This window comes from Pituophis catenifer, unplaced genomic scaffold (assembly GCF_029215685.1).
Source record: "Pituophis catenifer annectens isolate HBS135680 unplaced genomic scaffold, rPitCat1.0.hap2 SCAF_1, whole genome shotgun sequence".
Classification (NCBI taxonomy): domain Eukaryota; kingdom Metazoa; phylum Chordata; class Lepidosauria; order Squamata; family Colubridae; genus Pituophis; species Pituophis catenifer.
This window is the reverse complement of record NW_027256881.1, coordinates 315,318,985-315,336,745: the sequence shown is the minus strand read 5'-3', so window position 1 is coordinate 315,336,745 and position 17,761 is coordinate 315,318,985. Positions and strand designations below refer to the sequence as shown.

General features: G+C 38.8%; 1 protein-coding gene across 1 annotated transcript in view; it reads right to left on the bottom strand.

Annotated features, from left to right (window-relative positions):
* ASPG (asparaginase) overlaps positions 1-17,761 on the bottom strand; it is an 82,095-nt gene that overhangs the window by 11,802 nt on the left and 52,532 nt on the right. The window contains exon 13 of the mRNA XM_070931580.1: positions 13,672-13,758. Within this exon, the coding sequence (XP_070787681.1) occupies positions 13,672-13,758 (87 nt within the window). The remainder of the gene's footprint in view (positions 1-13,671; positions 13,759-17,761) is intronic.

Below are 17,761 nucleotides of genomic sequence, written 5' to 3'. Positions count from 1 at the left end.
TACACAGAGGTAGCAAAGAACAGGTAATAGGTGCAGTCCTAGTAGTTCATGAAGACTTTTCTCTCAGAATAGGAACTATGTACCACTCACTTCAAAGAAGGAATGCAGAAAAATCTGAGCATCTAATGGAAGGAAACAGAGAGCTTAATATGTCTAAATAGAGAATACTTACAGAGTTCCTTTCTTCACATAATCATCTCGGCTCCGTAATTACAATGGGTATTTTACTAGTTTTCGGTAACATTCATTCTATGTCTAAACAAGTTGTGGAACTTCTCAAACTAGGCTGCTCTTGCTGCTATGCCTCATATCCTCATCACCTTGTCTTTAGACTCTTATGGTTCACTTTACATGAGGCACCTTTGAAAGCAGCTCAAAAGCTGCAATTGATTCAACATGCAGCAGCCCAGCTATTTGGAGGGAAAAGCACAATTGGGGTAGAAGCATTGCCTGAGTCTCTTGTCACTCAACTGCTGACAGATTTCTAGACTAATTCAAGGTGCTGTTTTATAAATCCCTACTGATGCCTGTGCTCCCAACTTGTGGGAGGTTACAGAAGGAGAGTCCCAGGGTCACATCTTCACATTGGTGAAGATGTGGCCCCACACTATGCCATGCCTTGCCTCTCACAAAGCAGCCAAGATTGCCTTGTTCTAAAAGGTTTTTTGGTGCAAATAGTGAACCTGAACTATTATGGTAATATTATTTTTAGGAGTTTGTTATTCTATTTTGACCATAATGATATTATTGTAAATTGCCTTGAGTTGTTGGAAGTAGGGGTGTAGAGATATGACTGTATAAAGAAATGAATAAATAATAAATAAAATATCCTCATAGAAGGGCATCGCCACTTCTAAGGTCAATATGTGAGCTGAGCTTATACATTTCTCTCCAGTCCTCCTATCCTGCTTGAAAGTAGAAACAAGGATCCAATTTTGCAGCACAAATATTCTCATGATTTCTGTAAGGTTTTATAATACAGTTTCCATACCAAAAGATTAAGCCATTCAAAAGGCTTCATAATTTAATATTTTCCTTATTTTCTTACAGATCAAGATATCACCATTAAAAAGAATGGAATTGATTAGTACAAGTCATTTATTTAACCATACCAATCTCCTCATGGTTCACATATTGGGTTAATGATGTCCCTGGCATGGAAAAATTGCCTTTCAGATTTCAGCCCTTTCTCTCATTATGAGTCAGGAAATTTACTTAAGCTGTTTCATCAGATGCATCACTAATTATGTCCTTTCCACCATCTTATATATACATAAGATTAATAATACACTGAAAGACATAAGTCTTCAACTAAACTTTAGATATCTAAAAGGCCTGTTATTTAAATAAAGTTAAGAAAAAGGCCGAGATCTATAAAACTAAGGCCTTTATGGATCAATATTTCAAAGCAAAAATGGCAAAATGTAAATCATTATCTCCGCTTTATTACAAGATATAGCATAGTAGCAGAATTAGAGATTTGCACATTTGATAAAACACAATCTAAAAACTTGCAGAGGCTTAGGGGACTCAGGGAAATGCTATATTTAAGTTTTAACACAAAACTTAAGACTTAGAGACCTCAACCATATGGTATATCTCAAAGAGCACAGCACTCAAGAGTCCTACAAATGTTGCTCCAAATGGTCATTTTTATGAGATAAAAGAGAAAATATAAACTATATTTATTTTATTTATTTATTTATTATTTTATTAAATTTCTATACCACCCTTCTCCCGAAGGACTCAGGGTGGTAAACAGCCACGAGATAAAACACATAAATACAAAAAATTTAAAATGAATTAAAAACGAATTAAATAAATAAAATAAAATAAAATTAATTAAATTAAATAATGACTAGAAAGTAATATCAACAGCATTTAACTGTAAGTAAATAGATTTAGTTTTTCTTCTGCTCTCATCTATTGCTTTTTGGAGTGCAGTCTCCATGCACAATTCAAAGCTAGGTGTAAGATAGCCTTTGCCACAAAAAAAATAAGACACTCTTTCTACAGGATCACAAGCCTTTTTTAGGTGGGGGGAAAGCTGTCCATGGAAATCAAAGCAAAACCATGGTTAATTGAAGAAAACATGGTTCAATAAACAGTGAATGTTTATTGTTGAGTAAACTCAACCATTTATGCTCATTCTAGGCTGGACCATTAATTGAACAGTTTAACCGATCTCTTCTAAACAGGTGAAGTTTGCCAGGGCTGATGCACAGCTAATATTGTACCTATCTGCAAGAAGGGGCTAGGGAAAAAGCTGGCAACTACATGCCAGTGAGCTTATCATCTGTAGTATTGAAGTTAATGGAATTACTCCTGAAAAAAAGGATTGATGAACATTTAAAAAGTGCAAACTTGATGGACCCAAAGCAACATGGCTTTACTATAGGCAGATAATGGCAAACTAATCTCATACACTTTTTACACTCTGTCACAAATGTTTGGCACAAAGGTATGGACATAGCCTATCTGGATTTTAGCAAAGCATTTGATTACAGTTCAGTGGATAGGAAGTTGGCTGAGGGATAGATTCCATAGGTAATTGTTAACAGGGCACTGTCTGAACAGAGACCAGTCACAAGTGGTGTACCACAAGGTTCAGTCCTAGGTCCTGTTCAGAGGTGGTATTCAGCAGGTTCTGACCAGTTCTGGTGAACCGGTAGTGGAAACTTTGAGTAGTTTGGAGAACCAGTAAATACCACCTCTGACTGGCCTCACTCCCATCTATTCTCTGCCTCCCGAGTCCTAGCTGATCGGGAGGAAATAGGGATTTTGCAGTAACCTTCCCCTGGAGTGGGGTGGGAATGGAGATTTTATAGTATCCTTCCCCTGCCACGCCCACCAAGCCATGCCCACAGAACTGGTAGTAAAAAAATTTGAATCCCACCACTGGTCCTGTTGTGATGAATGTGTTTGTAAGTCAAATAAGAGAAAGATTGCTAGGTAAGGTTTGTCTTTTTGCTGATGACACAAAGGTGCATAATAGAGTTGACTTTTGTGGGAGTATCCATAACATGGAAAATAATTCGGCATTGCTGGAAAATTTTTCAAAAATGTGGAAACTAGAATTTAATGTTACTAAATCTAAGAACATGCCCTTAGGAAAAAAGAATCCTATGGCAGGACACAGTATTAGGGTTTAACACAGTATTAGGTGTGTATAACCCTAAGGGAAAAAAAAAGATTTAGATGTGCTCATAGCAGATGACTGCAAAATGAGCCAACAGTATGGCCAGGTAACTGTGAAGGCAAACAAAATTTTGGGATGTATCCAGGGTTGCCCCCGGTTCGGACCGGTTCACAAGAACCGGTAGTAAAACTGGTGGGAGCTCCGTCCACTGACCCGGACGTTATCAGAAATGATCTGCACGCGGGCACAATGCGAACCGGTAGTAAAGGTAAGTAGAACCCACCCCTGGATGTATCGCTAGAGGGATCACCAGCAGGGAAAAGGAGGTCCTGGTCCTGCTACGTAGACCCCGTTTGAAATACTGTTTTGAGAATACTCTTCTTGCTCGTAACAAATTACCAATACTCTTGACAGAATATTGTCTTTCAGAGAACATCTCAAGAAGACTGTAACCAAACTGCAATCAAGGAATAACATTCTGCAAGCTGTGTGGATCTACCTGGAGTTCCACCCTGGGCATCATGTTCATTACTGATAATTCTAGAAGTTAAGTCCACTCATATGGAGGCCAGCTAGGTTTAAGAAGCCAGCCATGGCTGGTGTCTGTTAAAAGACGAACAATTTGTGATCTAATTGAAGCACAGCCCATCATTTCTATTGTCTTGTCCTTCAAAAGCTTTGTAATAGGACTTTGTTGCCTACCTAGCCTTGCAAAACCAAGTAGATTTAAACATCTTGCAGGGCACCATACCTGGTGGTGGCTTAGTTGACTCACTTTTTCCAGGAACTCTTCCATATCTTCCCACCTTGAATCCTCCCAACAAGCACATTAAGTCCTGATGGGAGATTTAGATGTTTACAGGTGAAAACTATCTCCCAGATAGTGAAGATATTATCCTTCTGTGTTGGTGAAAAACTTTGATAAGCGATGTAGAGATTTTACATGCGGGAAAGTAATTCCACCTGGAGCACATTCATGCAATAAGTCTGCCTGCCTATATCTTTTTATGAATTTCCTATAAAACCTAGTAAGGATTCAGACTATAAAAACATAGTCCATATTTTATTTTATGAGAAAGATAATCTGGTATAAGAGGCATGCTCAAAGTTCTGTCAGTAGCCTAATTTTTTTCTAACAGCTATAATCATAAATGAACAGCATTTTAGCCTAGAGAGGGACTCCATTAAGTGGTTTGGAGTAAAGCATTTTTTTATTTCATTATCCAGTTTTTATATATATATAGGAGAAAGAAGAAGGATGAAAAGGAAAAGAGAATTTGATTACTTCTCTCCATCTAAATATTCTTATGTTTTCACATTTCATTCAGAGAAACAATCCAGAGATGAAAAGGTCAAGGCTCAACTTTATTCCTAAATACAGAAACAGAGTCAGGGATGTCAGTTAAATCTGATCTCTGGTCAAATATGTTATTGCAGTGTCATTTTTAGAATGGATACTTATGTTCTTGCTATATACTTTCTTTTAGTGGTGAAATCCACTTATCTTCCCTACCGGTTTGGGAACGGGAATGTGCGGGAGTGCGCACCAGTGCCCCAATTTGGACTGGTTCGCAAGAACCGGTAGTAAAACCGACGGGAGGCTCCGCCCACTGCCCCAGATGTCGTCATAGGCAATCTGTGCATGCGCAGATGCTTGGCGCATGTGCACGATCCTGTTGCGAATTGGTAGTAAAGATAAGTAGAACCCACCCCTGGTGCGCACCTCTTCTGCACATGTGCAGAACCTTCTGCACATGCGCAGATGGTAAAAAAAGGGCCATAATGACATCCTGGCGGGTGGGTGGAGCCTCCCGGCGGTGGCGCTACCAGTTCAGCAAGCCAGACAGAACCGGGGACATTTCATCACTGCTTTCTTTCCTAAAACATGAAATTTGGTTTGGCAGTTAAGATGAGAACAATTGTGAGTCAGTTCACATCACACCTTAGCAATGCAATATACAAAAGGTCACAAATTAAGTGATACCTATATATTCTGTCCAAAGTTTTTTTTTTTTTTCAATACTTGTTTTTCACAAATAGAATCTATAGCTATGCAAAATATATAGGGATAGCCAAATGATGCTTTGGATCCATTTTGCATATCCATAAACACCTCATGAGAGCTTTTCTATTACAGCATTTCTATTGCAGAAACAGCATTTGCAGAATTACCTCTGAATATTCCCTACCCATTCTTTAAGAAAAAGAAAGATACCTACCATTAATGCTTAATAATGGGACATTTAGAACTTTATAGACTACTTAGCATTACTATAGTATTCTCTTCTGATCTCTGATCCAAACTTTACTGGAAAAGCAGACAAATATGGTGCAACTACTAATGGCAAAGTTCCCCTCTGAGAAAATAGTGGAGAATTCCTCCTTTCCCCAGAGAAATTAGGTGACATGGTCCTTCCAATGTGGTTGGGCCCAAATAGGGCAGAGAATGTCAAAAGCTGTGTCTACCAGGCATCTAAAAATTATGGAAAGTGAAGCATAAATTTAGAAGGCACCAGATTGTAGAAGTCAGTTTATGGAAGTGTTTGGCTCTAAAAGCCACTATAAAATTGTAATCAAAAATTTTAATGTGAAATCAGGAGAAATTACTAAATACACAACATATAAACATATTAAATGTATTTAAGTAAATGTATATTGAAGTTAATTACACTAAAGTTAATGATCCTGCTTAGCCCAAAAGGAAGAGTTTGAAGGATTAAAAAAACTTATATAGAGATAAACATCCAATATAAGGTCCAACTTTCCTCATCTTTTCAAACTACCGGAAGGTTTCCAACTTTAGTTAAAGCTAATAAATGTGTACACAGATTATACTTGTGCATATGCACATGCCAGAAATAATCCTTCAGGGACCAGAAGGTTGAAGTCACCCACATATATACAAATACACAGAGACACTGTATATACTGATTCAAATTAATTAAGTTCTCCATTTGATAAAATTGATTCCCCCATCTGCACATACCAACTGTTCTCTCACGCATAAATAATTCTCAGAAACACAAGTGTGTGTGTGTGTGTGCATGTACACACATTGCCCTTCCAGCAGCCAAGGGCATCCATGGAAAGGAGTGAGAGCAGATTTCAAGATGGTGACCTTAACTGCATGACTAAGATCTCACATCTTTTCACAAATAATGTTGGAGTAGTAACTGTGAGAGGGATCTTGGAGTCCTAGTGGACAATCATTTAAATATGAGCCAGCAGTGCACTGCAGCTGCCAAAAAAAGCCAACACAATTCTAGGCTGCATTAACAGAGGAATAGAATCAAGATCACATGAAGTATTAATACCACTTTCTAATGCCTTGGTAAAAGAAAGACTAGGGGAGACATGATAGCAGTGTTCCAATATCTCAGGAGCTACCACAAAGAAGAGGGAGTCAAGCTATTCTCCAAAGCTCCTGAGGGCAGGACAAGGAGCAATGGGTGGAAACTAATCAAGGAGAGAAGCAACCTAGAACTAAGGAGAAATTTCCTGATAGTTAGAACAATTAATCAGTGGAACAACTTGCCTCCAGAAGTTGTGAATACTCCAACACTGGAAGTTTTTAAGAAGAGATTGGACAACCATTTGTCTAAAGTGGTGAATGGTTTCCTACCTGAGCGAGTTGAACTAGAAGATCTCCAAGGTCCTTTCCAACTATTCTATTCTATTCTGTTCTGTTCTGTTCTGTTCTGTTTTGTTCTATTTCTCAAATGGTGCACATAAATAGGGGTGTATCCTCAGTTACATGATCATGACATACTTGCCAGGTTATTTCCCCTTCCTCACATAGACAAACTGAACTGTATGGAAAAACATAATATAAGATAGCATCCACTGCTCAACATTTTCTGTATATAGAACCAAGATATTGCAATGGAGTTTGGAGTGGATAAATAGGGCACCCTTAACACCAACAGGAAAAAAATAGTGAAAACTGAATGAATATTAATGCCCTTTGGAATAACATCAAAAGTCTGGATGAGGAAAATCACTATAAATACCTGGGCACACTTCAGATTGACAATATCAGGCATAAAGACAAGAAGGTTAGAAGTGAATACATCATGAGAGTGAAGAGATCTTAGAAACTCAGTGGAGGAAATTCCATGAAAACAATTAACATCTTAGCAATTCCAATTATTAGACAGACAGCTGTAATAGTGGACTGGACTCAAGCAAAACTAAAAGCTCTGGCTAGGGAGACCAGAAAAATAATCACAATATCATAAATCATGTCCTTCATCCATGCAGCAACGTTTACAGAGTCTACTTACTAAGAAAAATAGGTGATCATGGAATGTTGCAAGTATACAGATAAAAGGGCATTAGAAGAATATCTGCAGGACTTTTCAGTTCTTCAGTCTTAAATTAAATTCTAAAGTCACCATCAGCATTGACAAAAAGCAACATAAGTCTATTGCAAAAGACCCTCATTTTCAATTTGGCCTACAAGACCAAATGAAGAACTGAAAAGACATAACGACAAAAATTACATAGCCAATAGTAGGCAAAGTAGATAACAGCAAGACCTGGCAATAGTTAAGAGAAGGAAAGGTGAAGAAATAGATAAAGGGCTAATTTTGGCAGTATAAAACCAAACCTTAAGAACAAATACATGTAAAGCCGGAACTGAGAAGACAGCAACAGACAGTGAATGCCACCTCTGCAAAAAAAACCTGAAAAAATAGTTGGCTACCTGTTTTGCTGCTATAAGAAGATCACATAATCTTACTACAAACAACAGTATGACAAAGTAACAACAATGGTGTATTGGAACGTCTGCAAGAAATATCTTTTGCCTGCAAGCTGGTGGGACTACAACCTAGTTCAGTGGTTCTCAACCTGTGGGTTGCGACCCCTTTGGGGGTCGAACGACCCTTTCACAGGGGTCACCTAAGACCATCGGAAAACACATATTTTCAATGGCTTTAGGAATAATTTTATGGTTGGGGGTCACCACAACATGAGGAACTGTATTAAAGGTTTGTAGCATTAAGAAGGTTGAGAACCACTAACCTAGTTGAAAAGTAATAGAAAATGAAGAAGCTAAAGTGATGTGTAATTTTAGAATTCAGTCAAATAAGCATCCGTTATATAATATTTTAGAGGGAACAATTATTGATAACAAGGTGGGGGGGAGGGAGGTCTGGATAGTGGATGTTGCAATACCTGGAGAGAACAGGAGACAAAGGAAAGAAATGGAGAAAATCACAAAATACAAAGATCTGCAAACAGAAGTAGAATAACTGTGGTAAAAGAAAAGAATGAAAGTACCAAAGAAAGGTACAACTCCAAAGCAACAGGACCACAATATGAACACCATCAGCACTGACAAAATCACCATCACCATCAATTGCAGAAGGCAGCTTTATTTGGAACAGCTTACTTCCTGCAGTGATACCTTTAACACCATCAAACTATAACAGGTCCTTGGGAAGAACTTGGTAGGAAGATAAAAGTGCTAAATCCAGTCTGAACATCTGGCTGAATGTGCAATGAACCGTAATAAATAAAAGCCTTCATGGAGAAATGAAACAATTATTTGGTTAGAAAAGCAATCTAAGCAAACAAAATGTCTCAATAAAAGTTTATTTATGCAGTTATCATTTTTCTGATTGTTGAATGCCGCCCAAAGCACTTTGCTGTCATCTGTGACTAACCTGTTAAACTGGATTTTCACATGCAGAAAAGGCTAAGTGGGTTAATCTATTTCCTAAAGAATATAAAGTTTTTTAAAGCCACTCCTCTTAATAATCTTGACAACTAAACAAGATTTTACAAAGCAGATTTCGAGTCTCTCATTCTTGGGAATTACTGCTACATTAATTGGCTTTATGGAATTGCTATTTGGAAAGCACAAAACAGAACTAGTCTCATATTCAAAGATTTTATGTCACTCCTGTGCCTCAGTACTTTTGAAAGTTAATAGTAGCTAACTAGCTTTTCCCTAAGTTCTTTTTCTTATCTTCAGCAACTTGATTCATCTAAGCCAGAGATGGCAGAAAGTAACTGGGATCATATATCATTTTGCAATAGCTCAGGCCAAGAATTTTTGACTGAACTAATAAGAAGGTAAAAATGAAGTTTAAATGAGTTCTCTTCTTTGGCAGTCCAAATATGAATTAATTACCTCTAAATATCCTTTTTAAGTAGTTTGGTTAAATTAGTTCTGCTTTCCAATGAATTTGTTGCTTTTGAATACAACTTTGTGTAGCCATAGAAACCAATTTTAGAAGTAATCCTTCCAGATAATGGGCCACAACAGAGTTCCCCAGGTAAAACATGGGCAGATTTTGGAAACAGCTAGATTAGAAGTAAAATGTGTTTCTGTGAGCAGAAGATCAGCTGAGCAACACTTGGAAGTTTCAAATTCCCTCAGCTCTGAAATCAAGGAAATAAGTGGAAGAACCTCTAAAGCAAGGGTGTCAAACTCGCATCATCATGGCGTCGTCACGTGACATATCGGGACTTTTTTCCCCTTCGTTAAACCGGGTGGGGGCGGGGCCAGCACATGACATATTCGGCCCATGGACCGCAAGTTTGACACCCTTTGCTCTAAAGAACTCCTTATCTGCTGGGTTGATCAGTCTTCTGTGCAACCAATCAACTCACAGCATTAACTGTAACCCACTTGCAAAACACCTGTTAGTCCTTGAATTTTTTGATTATCAATATCACATGTGGCAAGTTTAAGAAAGGCTGATGCATGATACCTAATAACAAGGTAAGCAGAACAATTAGGCCAATGAGTACATCAGGAATTTAGACAGCACTCTTTTGCAGATATTCACAGAAACCAGCTGTCACAAGAAGGGTCATGAGCAGATAGAGAAGTAACCTTTCAAAGTTAGCTTTCTTTACAAGATGTGTGTTGGTAATGCACCGTAAGGTCTGTTTTAGTGGGCAATGATCTGGTATAAGATAGAGGGGCAAGGAAACAGTGAGGAACACTGGCTATTCTGATGCTAATGAACAAGATTCAACCATGCAGTAGATATTGGAGATTTGCAACCTGAAGGTGGATGCTACTTTCATTTTGTCTCAAGCAGCAAAAAGTCTGAAATCAAAGCAGTACATTTATTAATGCAGCGATTTTCAAATTTGACAACTTGAAAATGTATGGACTTCAACTCCCAGCATTCCCCACCATCTCTTCAACCCTTAAATGTGACTCTCTCAGTTGCTTTGTCATCAATATTTTACAATATTTTCTTTCATGAACAACTGCCTGATATAATGTAATCATTCAGAACCAGCTATATGGTCATGTCATTACTCTAACTCAGAGTGTAAGTCTCACTTTGTTATTACTATCAATGGATAATATATCTTCAATCAGATTTTGTTAATAATAAATCTCAAAGTAATTGTTAGTGAAGATAGTATTTCTGATCTTCCTCCTATGAATCAACAAACACATTTATGACTGTGCAAACATACATAAACACACATTGTCAAGGCAGATATGAGAACTGTGACGACAAGGTTCACTAACTTGTTGTCTCCCATCTAAACTTTATAACCTCCAGACACTGGGACAGAAGACTGCATTTCCTCTTCAGTTGATGGAAGGGGCAAAGTATCTTTTGGTATCATCAGCATATAGATGCCTAATGTCAGATGACCTCCCCCATTGGTTTATATAGATGTTAACAAGCTGGGGAGAGAGGACTGACCTTTGCAGTTTCCCATAAGTCAGAGACTACTGGGCTGACATCACAGCTTCTAGACTAGATCCCTATGTTGATCTCTCCCTACCTAGACTGAAAATGTCCATTCAGGAAATAGCAGAACCATTAGATCAGGGGTGTCAAACTCAAGGCCCGGGGGCCACCCTGGAAACAATGAAGTACTGGCCCGTGGTGCCTCTGCCAGTGAAAACGAAGCTCGGGAGGGCTGTAAGCGCCCCTCCCGAGCTCCATTTTCACTGGCAGAGAGTTGCAGGAGGCTGTCTCAGCTGAAAATGGAGCTCGGGAGCCCGTTTTCACTGGCAGAAGTGCTCGGGTCATCATAGGCACTCTGATACAAGTGACATCGAGCTGGCCACACCCACCCTGGCAGACCCCCTGCTCCCCCCAGGTCAAACCCAACACTGATGTGTCCCTCGATCAAATCGAGTTTGCCACCCCTGCATTCGATAGTCCCTTTTATTTTCACTTCTATAGTCAGTTCACAAAAATACCATAGACAATGATATGAAAAGCCACCACAAGAACTGAAAAGACCAGAAGAGGTGCACTACCCCCATTGAGGTTTCAAGAAGTTCATCAAGGAGAGTGATCAAAACATTCTCAGTCTCATACCTAGGTCTGAAAAAGGTTTAGATAATCTCTTACTCCTATGATGCTATCCAGTGGTGGGTTGCTACCAGTTCGCCCCGGTTCGGGCAAACCGGTAGTAGTGGCAGTGGGAGGCTCCACCCACCCGCCCAGACATCATCAAATATGCTCTGCACATGCAAATCGGTAGCAAAGGTAAGTGAAACCCACCCCTGATGTTATCTGGATCTGCCACCGTCTTAACATCCTTCCCCTGAAAAAGAATTTTGGAAGTTAGCCAGTAGTTATCTAGGATCATAAGATCCAGAATTAATCTTTTAAAAAATGAGAAACTACTGCCTCCCTCTATAATAGCTCCCCTTGATGCAGAAAGGCATTAACAGTCTCGTGGATCCAGGTCGTCACTTCTCCACTTTAACAGGAAAGATGATAAGGGATGCAATCTACACATGTCAGAGGACAACCTCTTCCTTGGAGGTCATGGGCCAAAAGGAGTCTTGGATAATCGTCTTTTGGGCTATTAAGAGTAAAGATTGCATAGACTCTGGCATGTAAGTATAACTGATGTCTTTCTTGTTTTGATTAGTAGAAACTGTTTAACTATTTGATTGGTAGGAAGTTGGATAGAACTTTTGACTCAGGTAAATTAATATTGAAACAAAAAAATATGAAATAATAGAAAAGATTAAGAATGAGAAAACTAATTGCACTGGTGCGTAATGCTGAATCCAGAGTATTATTTCTAATTCCTATCATTCTGCCACTACTGACAGGAAAAGCTGAGTCTAGAGGAACCGTTTCATTTAAAGTTCTGCAAAACTCAATATTTTAGGACTGAACAGGATGAAGATACAGCATTTTGTTTTTCTTTGCCAGCAATTAGAAATGAATGAACTATATTTATTTGCCCTAGTTTCTGGATTACTATAGATCTGTTACTGATTTAGAGAATCAGTAAATTTATACAGCCAGTGACTCTCTTGGCATACCCACCAAAATGTTCGAAATGATCCTTGCTCTCTTCTCTGATCTCAAAGTTTTGCCACTGTCTGGGAGAGAATTCTCTTACGCCTCCAACAACTGAGCAGTAATTAAATGTATGCCAAAACCCCTGGGAAGGCATATCAGGGATCATAAAAGAGCAGCATTAATCAGAAAAATCAATATTTGATTTTTTTTTTTAAAAAAATCACATATTCAGCTGTTAATTATCAAATGTACAGCTCTTGAATGGAGAAAAATCGGTTGATGGAGATTATATATATATATATATATATATATATATATATATATATATATATATATATATATATATATATATATATCACATTTTTTGGAGTATAAAACATTCCAGACTATAAGACGCACCTACCTTTTTTGGTGAGGAAAACAAGAAAAAGAAATCTGCCTCTGCCTCCCAGCAATTTTGCCTCGTTGCAGCAAACAGCAAATACCCTGCTTTACTTTCATTTTTGTTTTCAGCATAGCTTGATTAGCACAAGAAAAAAAAATCTGCTCCCAGCAATTTACCTCCTTGCAGCAAGCAGCAGAGGCCCGCACAAAACAGCTGAGAGCTGGGAGGCCAACAGGACAATCAACTTGTGCTAATTAGGTTGTGGTGAAGCTGAAATGAGCTGTTTCTTCTTGCTGCTTGCTGCAAGGAGGTAAACTGCTGGGAGGCAGAGGCCAAAGGGTGGGTGACAGTGGGTGGGCGGGGCTACATTCGGTGTATAAGACGCACCTAAATTGTCACCTCCTTTTAGGGGGGGAAAGGTGCGTTTTATACTCCAAAAAATACGGTGTATTCTCAGTAGAATCACATCCACTCGATTCTGGGCTTTTTTCTTTCTGGCAGCCAGCAAGTTCTTGCTCCCAGGTGAGAGACTTATATAGATCTATTTCTGGCTCGTTAGCCATCATCAGTAAGCCACACCCACATCTCATGTATCCTCCCTGTAAAGGTACAATATCTATTTTCTTACTTCTTCGTAGGATTTATGTGTGTTTTTCTTTTAGCCAGGTTTTTCCTACATAACCAAGGTTTTTCTGCAGCCCTAGCTCAGTGGAGTCACATCCACTCGATTCTGGGCTTTTTTCTTTCTGGCAGCCAAGGGCCTGCTGGCTGCCAGAAAAAAAAAGCCCAGAATCGAGTGGATGTGACTCCACTGAGCTAGGGCTGCAGAAAAACCTTGGTTATGTAGGAAAAACCATATATATATTTGCATAGTTCAGAGTCATACTTGCCTGCAGAGTTCTGTCCCAACATTCACAAGTTCTTGGCTGGAAAGGTGAGCTCCAGTTTTGCGGAGTAATTCAATCACTTTATGATTCCTTTAGAAAAGAGGGGAAGGAGAAAGTTTTATTCTTCATCCTATTTGTGTTTTAATAAGAGCATCTACTTCAATTAATTGATAAGCAGAATCAGAGAATAATTTCCCATGCTGAATTTCCTTCACAGTGGGACCCTGAAAATCACACCTATGGTAAAGAATATAACAGAAGGGGAAAAATGAAAACTGTATTGGGCAATCTTGTGTTGTGATTTTAATGATTGGGATATATTATTTATCTTGAGAATTATGGATCACTGCTTATTACCATTGTTTTAATCTTTGTATGCTGCCTTGAATCACTGTTATGACATAAGCAGCCATATCAATCTATATAAATAAAATAAGAATTCTAGGAGTTGCAGTCCCAGTACCACTGGGAAGCTGATTTGCATCCATGCCTCCATGTTAAACCACCACAACCTAACTGAGTATTTTCAACTCAAAATATATCCAGGTTTCAATCATCATTAATCTAAAAACAGCACCAAAATCTTTCACACAACCACTGCAAGCCCAAAACACATTGCTGAAAGATCATGTAGTATTTAATACCATATTTCCACATATGATCAAGAACAATCCTTCAAAAGATTTCATAGTCCAAACAGAGAATCAATTCCCGCTTTCTTGTATCACTCAGACTTTAGTAGTTTTGCACCAGTGGTAGAATTTAATTTTTTTTACTACCGGTTCTGTGGCCATGGCTTGGTGGGCATGGTGTGGCTTGGTGGGCGTGGCAGAGGATGTATACTGCAAAATCTCCATTCCTACCCCACTCCAGGGGAAGGATACTGCAAAATCCCCATTCCCCCCCCCCACTTCTGGGGGAAGGATATTGCAAAATCTCCATTCCCACCCCACTCTGGGGCCAGACAGAGGTGGTATTTGCCGGTTCTCCGAACTACTCAAAATTTCCGCTACCAGTTCTCTAGAACCTATCAGAACCTCCTGAATTTCACCCCTGTTTTGCACCCTTTATTCCCCTGGCAACTTTTGTTCTGCACTATAGTCATCTTCATTTTTACCTTCACAGTCTGCCTTATTACACCGACCATCATTTCTTCCCACTGTACCTTGTTCTCAATTATTTGTTACAGCCTCCCCTTCGGGCCCTGCAATGCTTTGAATGCAATTCCCAAATTGCATGTACTAGCATAGCACTTTTCTGTAAAACAACCACATTTTTTCCCATGATCCTGTGGCAGTTGCAGAGATCAGCATATGACCCCATAAGAACACTGTGGATGTTTTAAAAGTTTGCAAAATACATTCCCACTCTTGCATGTTGGTAGCCAATCCAAAGCAATGAATAGTTTTAAGTCACCTCAGATGTTTGAAAAAAAAATCACAAGTGTTAAATTAGCCCGTAAAATTGATCAGTAATATGGCAGAAAAAGCTAGCTAAATTAGGAAGCTGGAAGAAAAGAAAGAAAATATAGCAGAGAGCCAACATTAATACATTTGATATTTTTATGGAAATGCTACCACAATTCAGTCTATTTTCATACTTATAAATAAGACTATTCTGAATCAGTTCTTCCTTAGAAACTGCTGGAACAATCACTGCTGCCTGCTTAGACTGTCCATTGTTTTCCAATGGTTCATGGGCTAAAGTATTTCAGTGCAAACCAGAGGTGCTATTCAGCAGGATCTGACAGGTTCTGGAGAACCGGTAGCGGAAATTTTGAGTAGTTCGGAGAACCGGCAAATACCACCTCTGGCTGGCCCCAGAGTGGGATGGGAATGGAGATTTTGCAATATCCTTCCCCCAGGAGTGGGGAGGGAATGGGGATTTTGCAGTATCCTTCCCCTGCCATGCCCACCAAGCCACGCCTACAGAACTGGTAGCTAAAAAGTTTGAATTCCACCACTGGTGCAAACCCTGTTTTGAATTGAGATTTGAGGAAGAGACTTCCAGCTTTTGAACATTTTAGTCAACCTCAACAAAACTAAAAATAACAAATAGCAAACCAAAATAAAGCCCCCCCCCCCAATTAGGCATCATTGAACATTTTTAATTCTAAAAATTAGCAAGCATTTCATTTTGTTAAAACTACTGTTTGTGGTTTGAGAACCATGCTAAGTGATCTTCCATACATATACCACTGTCTTTCTTCTATACTTTTCCGTTCATCAAAGAGACTCTTGTAAAGCACTTCAGAACCAGGCATGGCTTTTTCATAAGTAAGGTAATCTAGTGGCCCACTCTTAAAGATGATATAACACATTTATTTCTGTCTAAAAGTAAGACAAAGTCTCTGAAAAATGTAACATAGATTCCTTCTGTATCTCAAGTAGATTAGAAAGCAAATCACAAGGTTTCAGTCATATTTTTTCAGGTGTAAAATTGCTTAAAGCACCCTCTACGTAGCTTAAGTTGTTAGGAATGCATGGCAGATCTGAGGCATGAAGTGGATTTCATTTTTTTTTCTTTAGATTTATTCTCAATAAGCCAGAGGTGGGTTTCAGCACGTTCTGACCAGTTCTGGAGAACCGATAGAGGAAATTTTGAGTAGTTCGGTAGTAAAAATTCTGACTGACCCCGCCCCCATCTATTCTCTGCCTCCCAAGTCCCAGCTGATCAGGAGGAAATGGGGATTTTGCAGTATCCTTCCCTTGCCATGCCCACTAAGCCACACCCACAGAACTGGTACCAAAAAAATTTGAAACCCACCACTGCAGTAAGCTATGTACAGACATTTTTTTCAAAATATGTTTACATTTCTTTTGTTGCACTATTAAAATCACAATATCGATGCAATTGTCCTTCTCCTGGAAGGCAGTATTATTCAGTCCTTATTGCTGAGCACAGAGGTATTACTAACTATCACTGTTACAAACCTCCGATGTTTGCTTATTATCTTAAATACTTTATTGCAAGTATTCCATGAGAAACAAAATATCACTTTAGATATTTTCCCCCTTTTCAATTGGTAGATAACTTATATTGATTTTCACTTCAGCCTGCAACGTACCATTTATATAAATAAATGTTCACAGAAAGTGTAGACAACTTCAATTAGCTCATACCATGTTGGGAGGGGGTTGCGTGAATTGTGATTCACCCTAAACCTAAACCCTCTTTGTGGACTTCTAGGTACTTGGAATAAAATACTCTGAATTTCATCCAGGTGTAAGTTAGTGCCACAAGACTTTTTTCCTGAGGAAACATCCATGAGATTTTTTGCACTGTCAGTTCCATGTGCCTCAAATTACACAGGCTCATAGACGCCTTTCTGTACCATCAAGCTACTTTGTAATGCACATGCATAGCTGAAGACAATGTGGAACCACTGATTACTCTCCTTGAGTACCTGAAAACTCTTTTGAAGACATCAAGGGCTACAAATAACTTGTTTAATATTCAGGTCAAAATCAGAAGCAGACAGACAACTCACCTGACACAGAAATATATAATGACTGGGTGGAATTCTTACTGAGTTGCAGATAATTATATACAGGTAAGTCAGTGCCTTGAATAGGTAAATTGCAAGCCCTGTGTCTCATTCTTTGTAACACAAGTGCTGGATTTTCTAAGGTAATCACAATGTGTCCCATTGATTTCAATACATTTTAGGTGTTCTTGGTGTATAATCTGGATTATCTCAGATTAGAACTAGTAGGCAGGGTTTAGGCAAATACAAACTTCAGTCTCAGCTTCTCATCTGCATTATGAGACTGAACAGAAAAAGTAAAATAAAAGGTAAATGCCCCCTTGGGTTCAGCCCATCAATGGGTGGTTGTTGGAAGCCCCCCTGGATGATGCTTCTCAGAGCAGAATAAAAATAAAAGAGAGATACATTGATCCACTTAAGAAGTGCTATCGGAAATCCTCACTTGGTAAGCTGGAGAATAAATCAGAAATATTTTACATGCAAAACTATAGCCCCACCTTAAACACTCTAAAGCATTATTATACATGATAAAGATGATTACAGTTATTATGCTGTGAGTGGGTATTAAGATTCCCTAATGCTGACACCTGACATTCTTTATTTTTA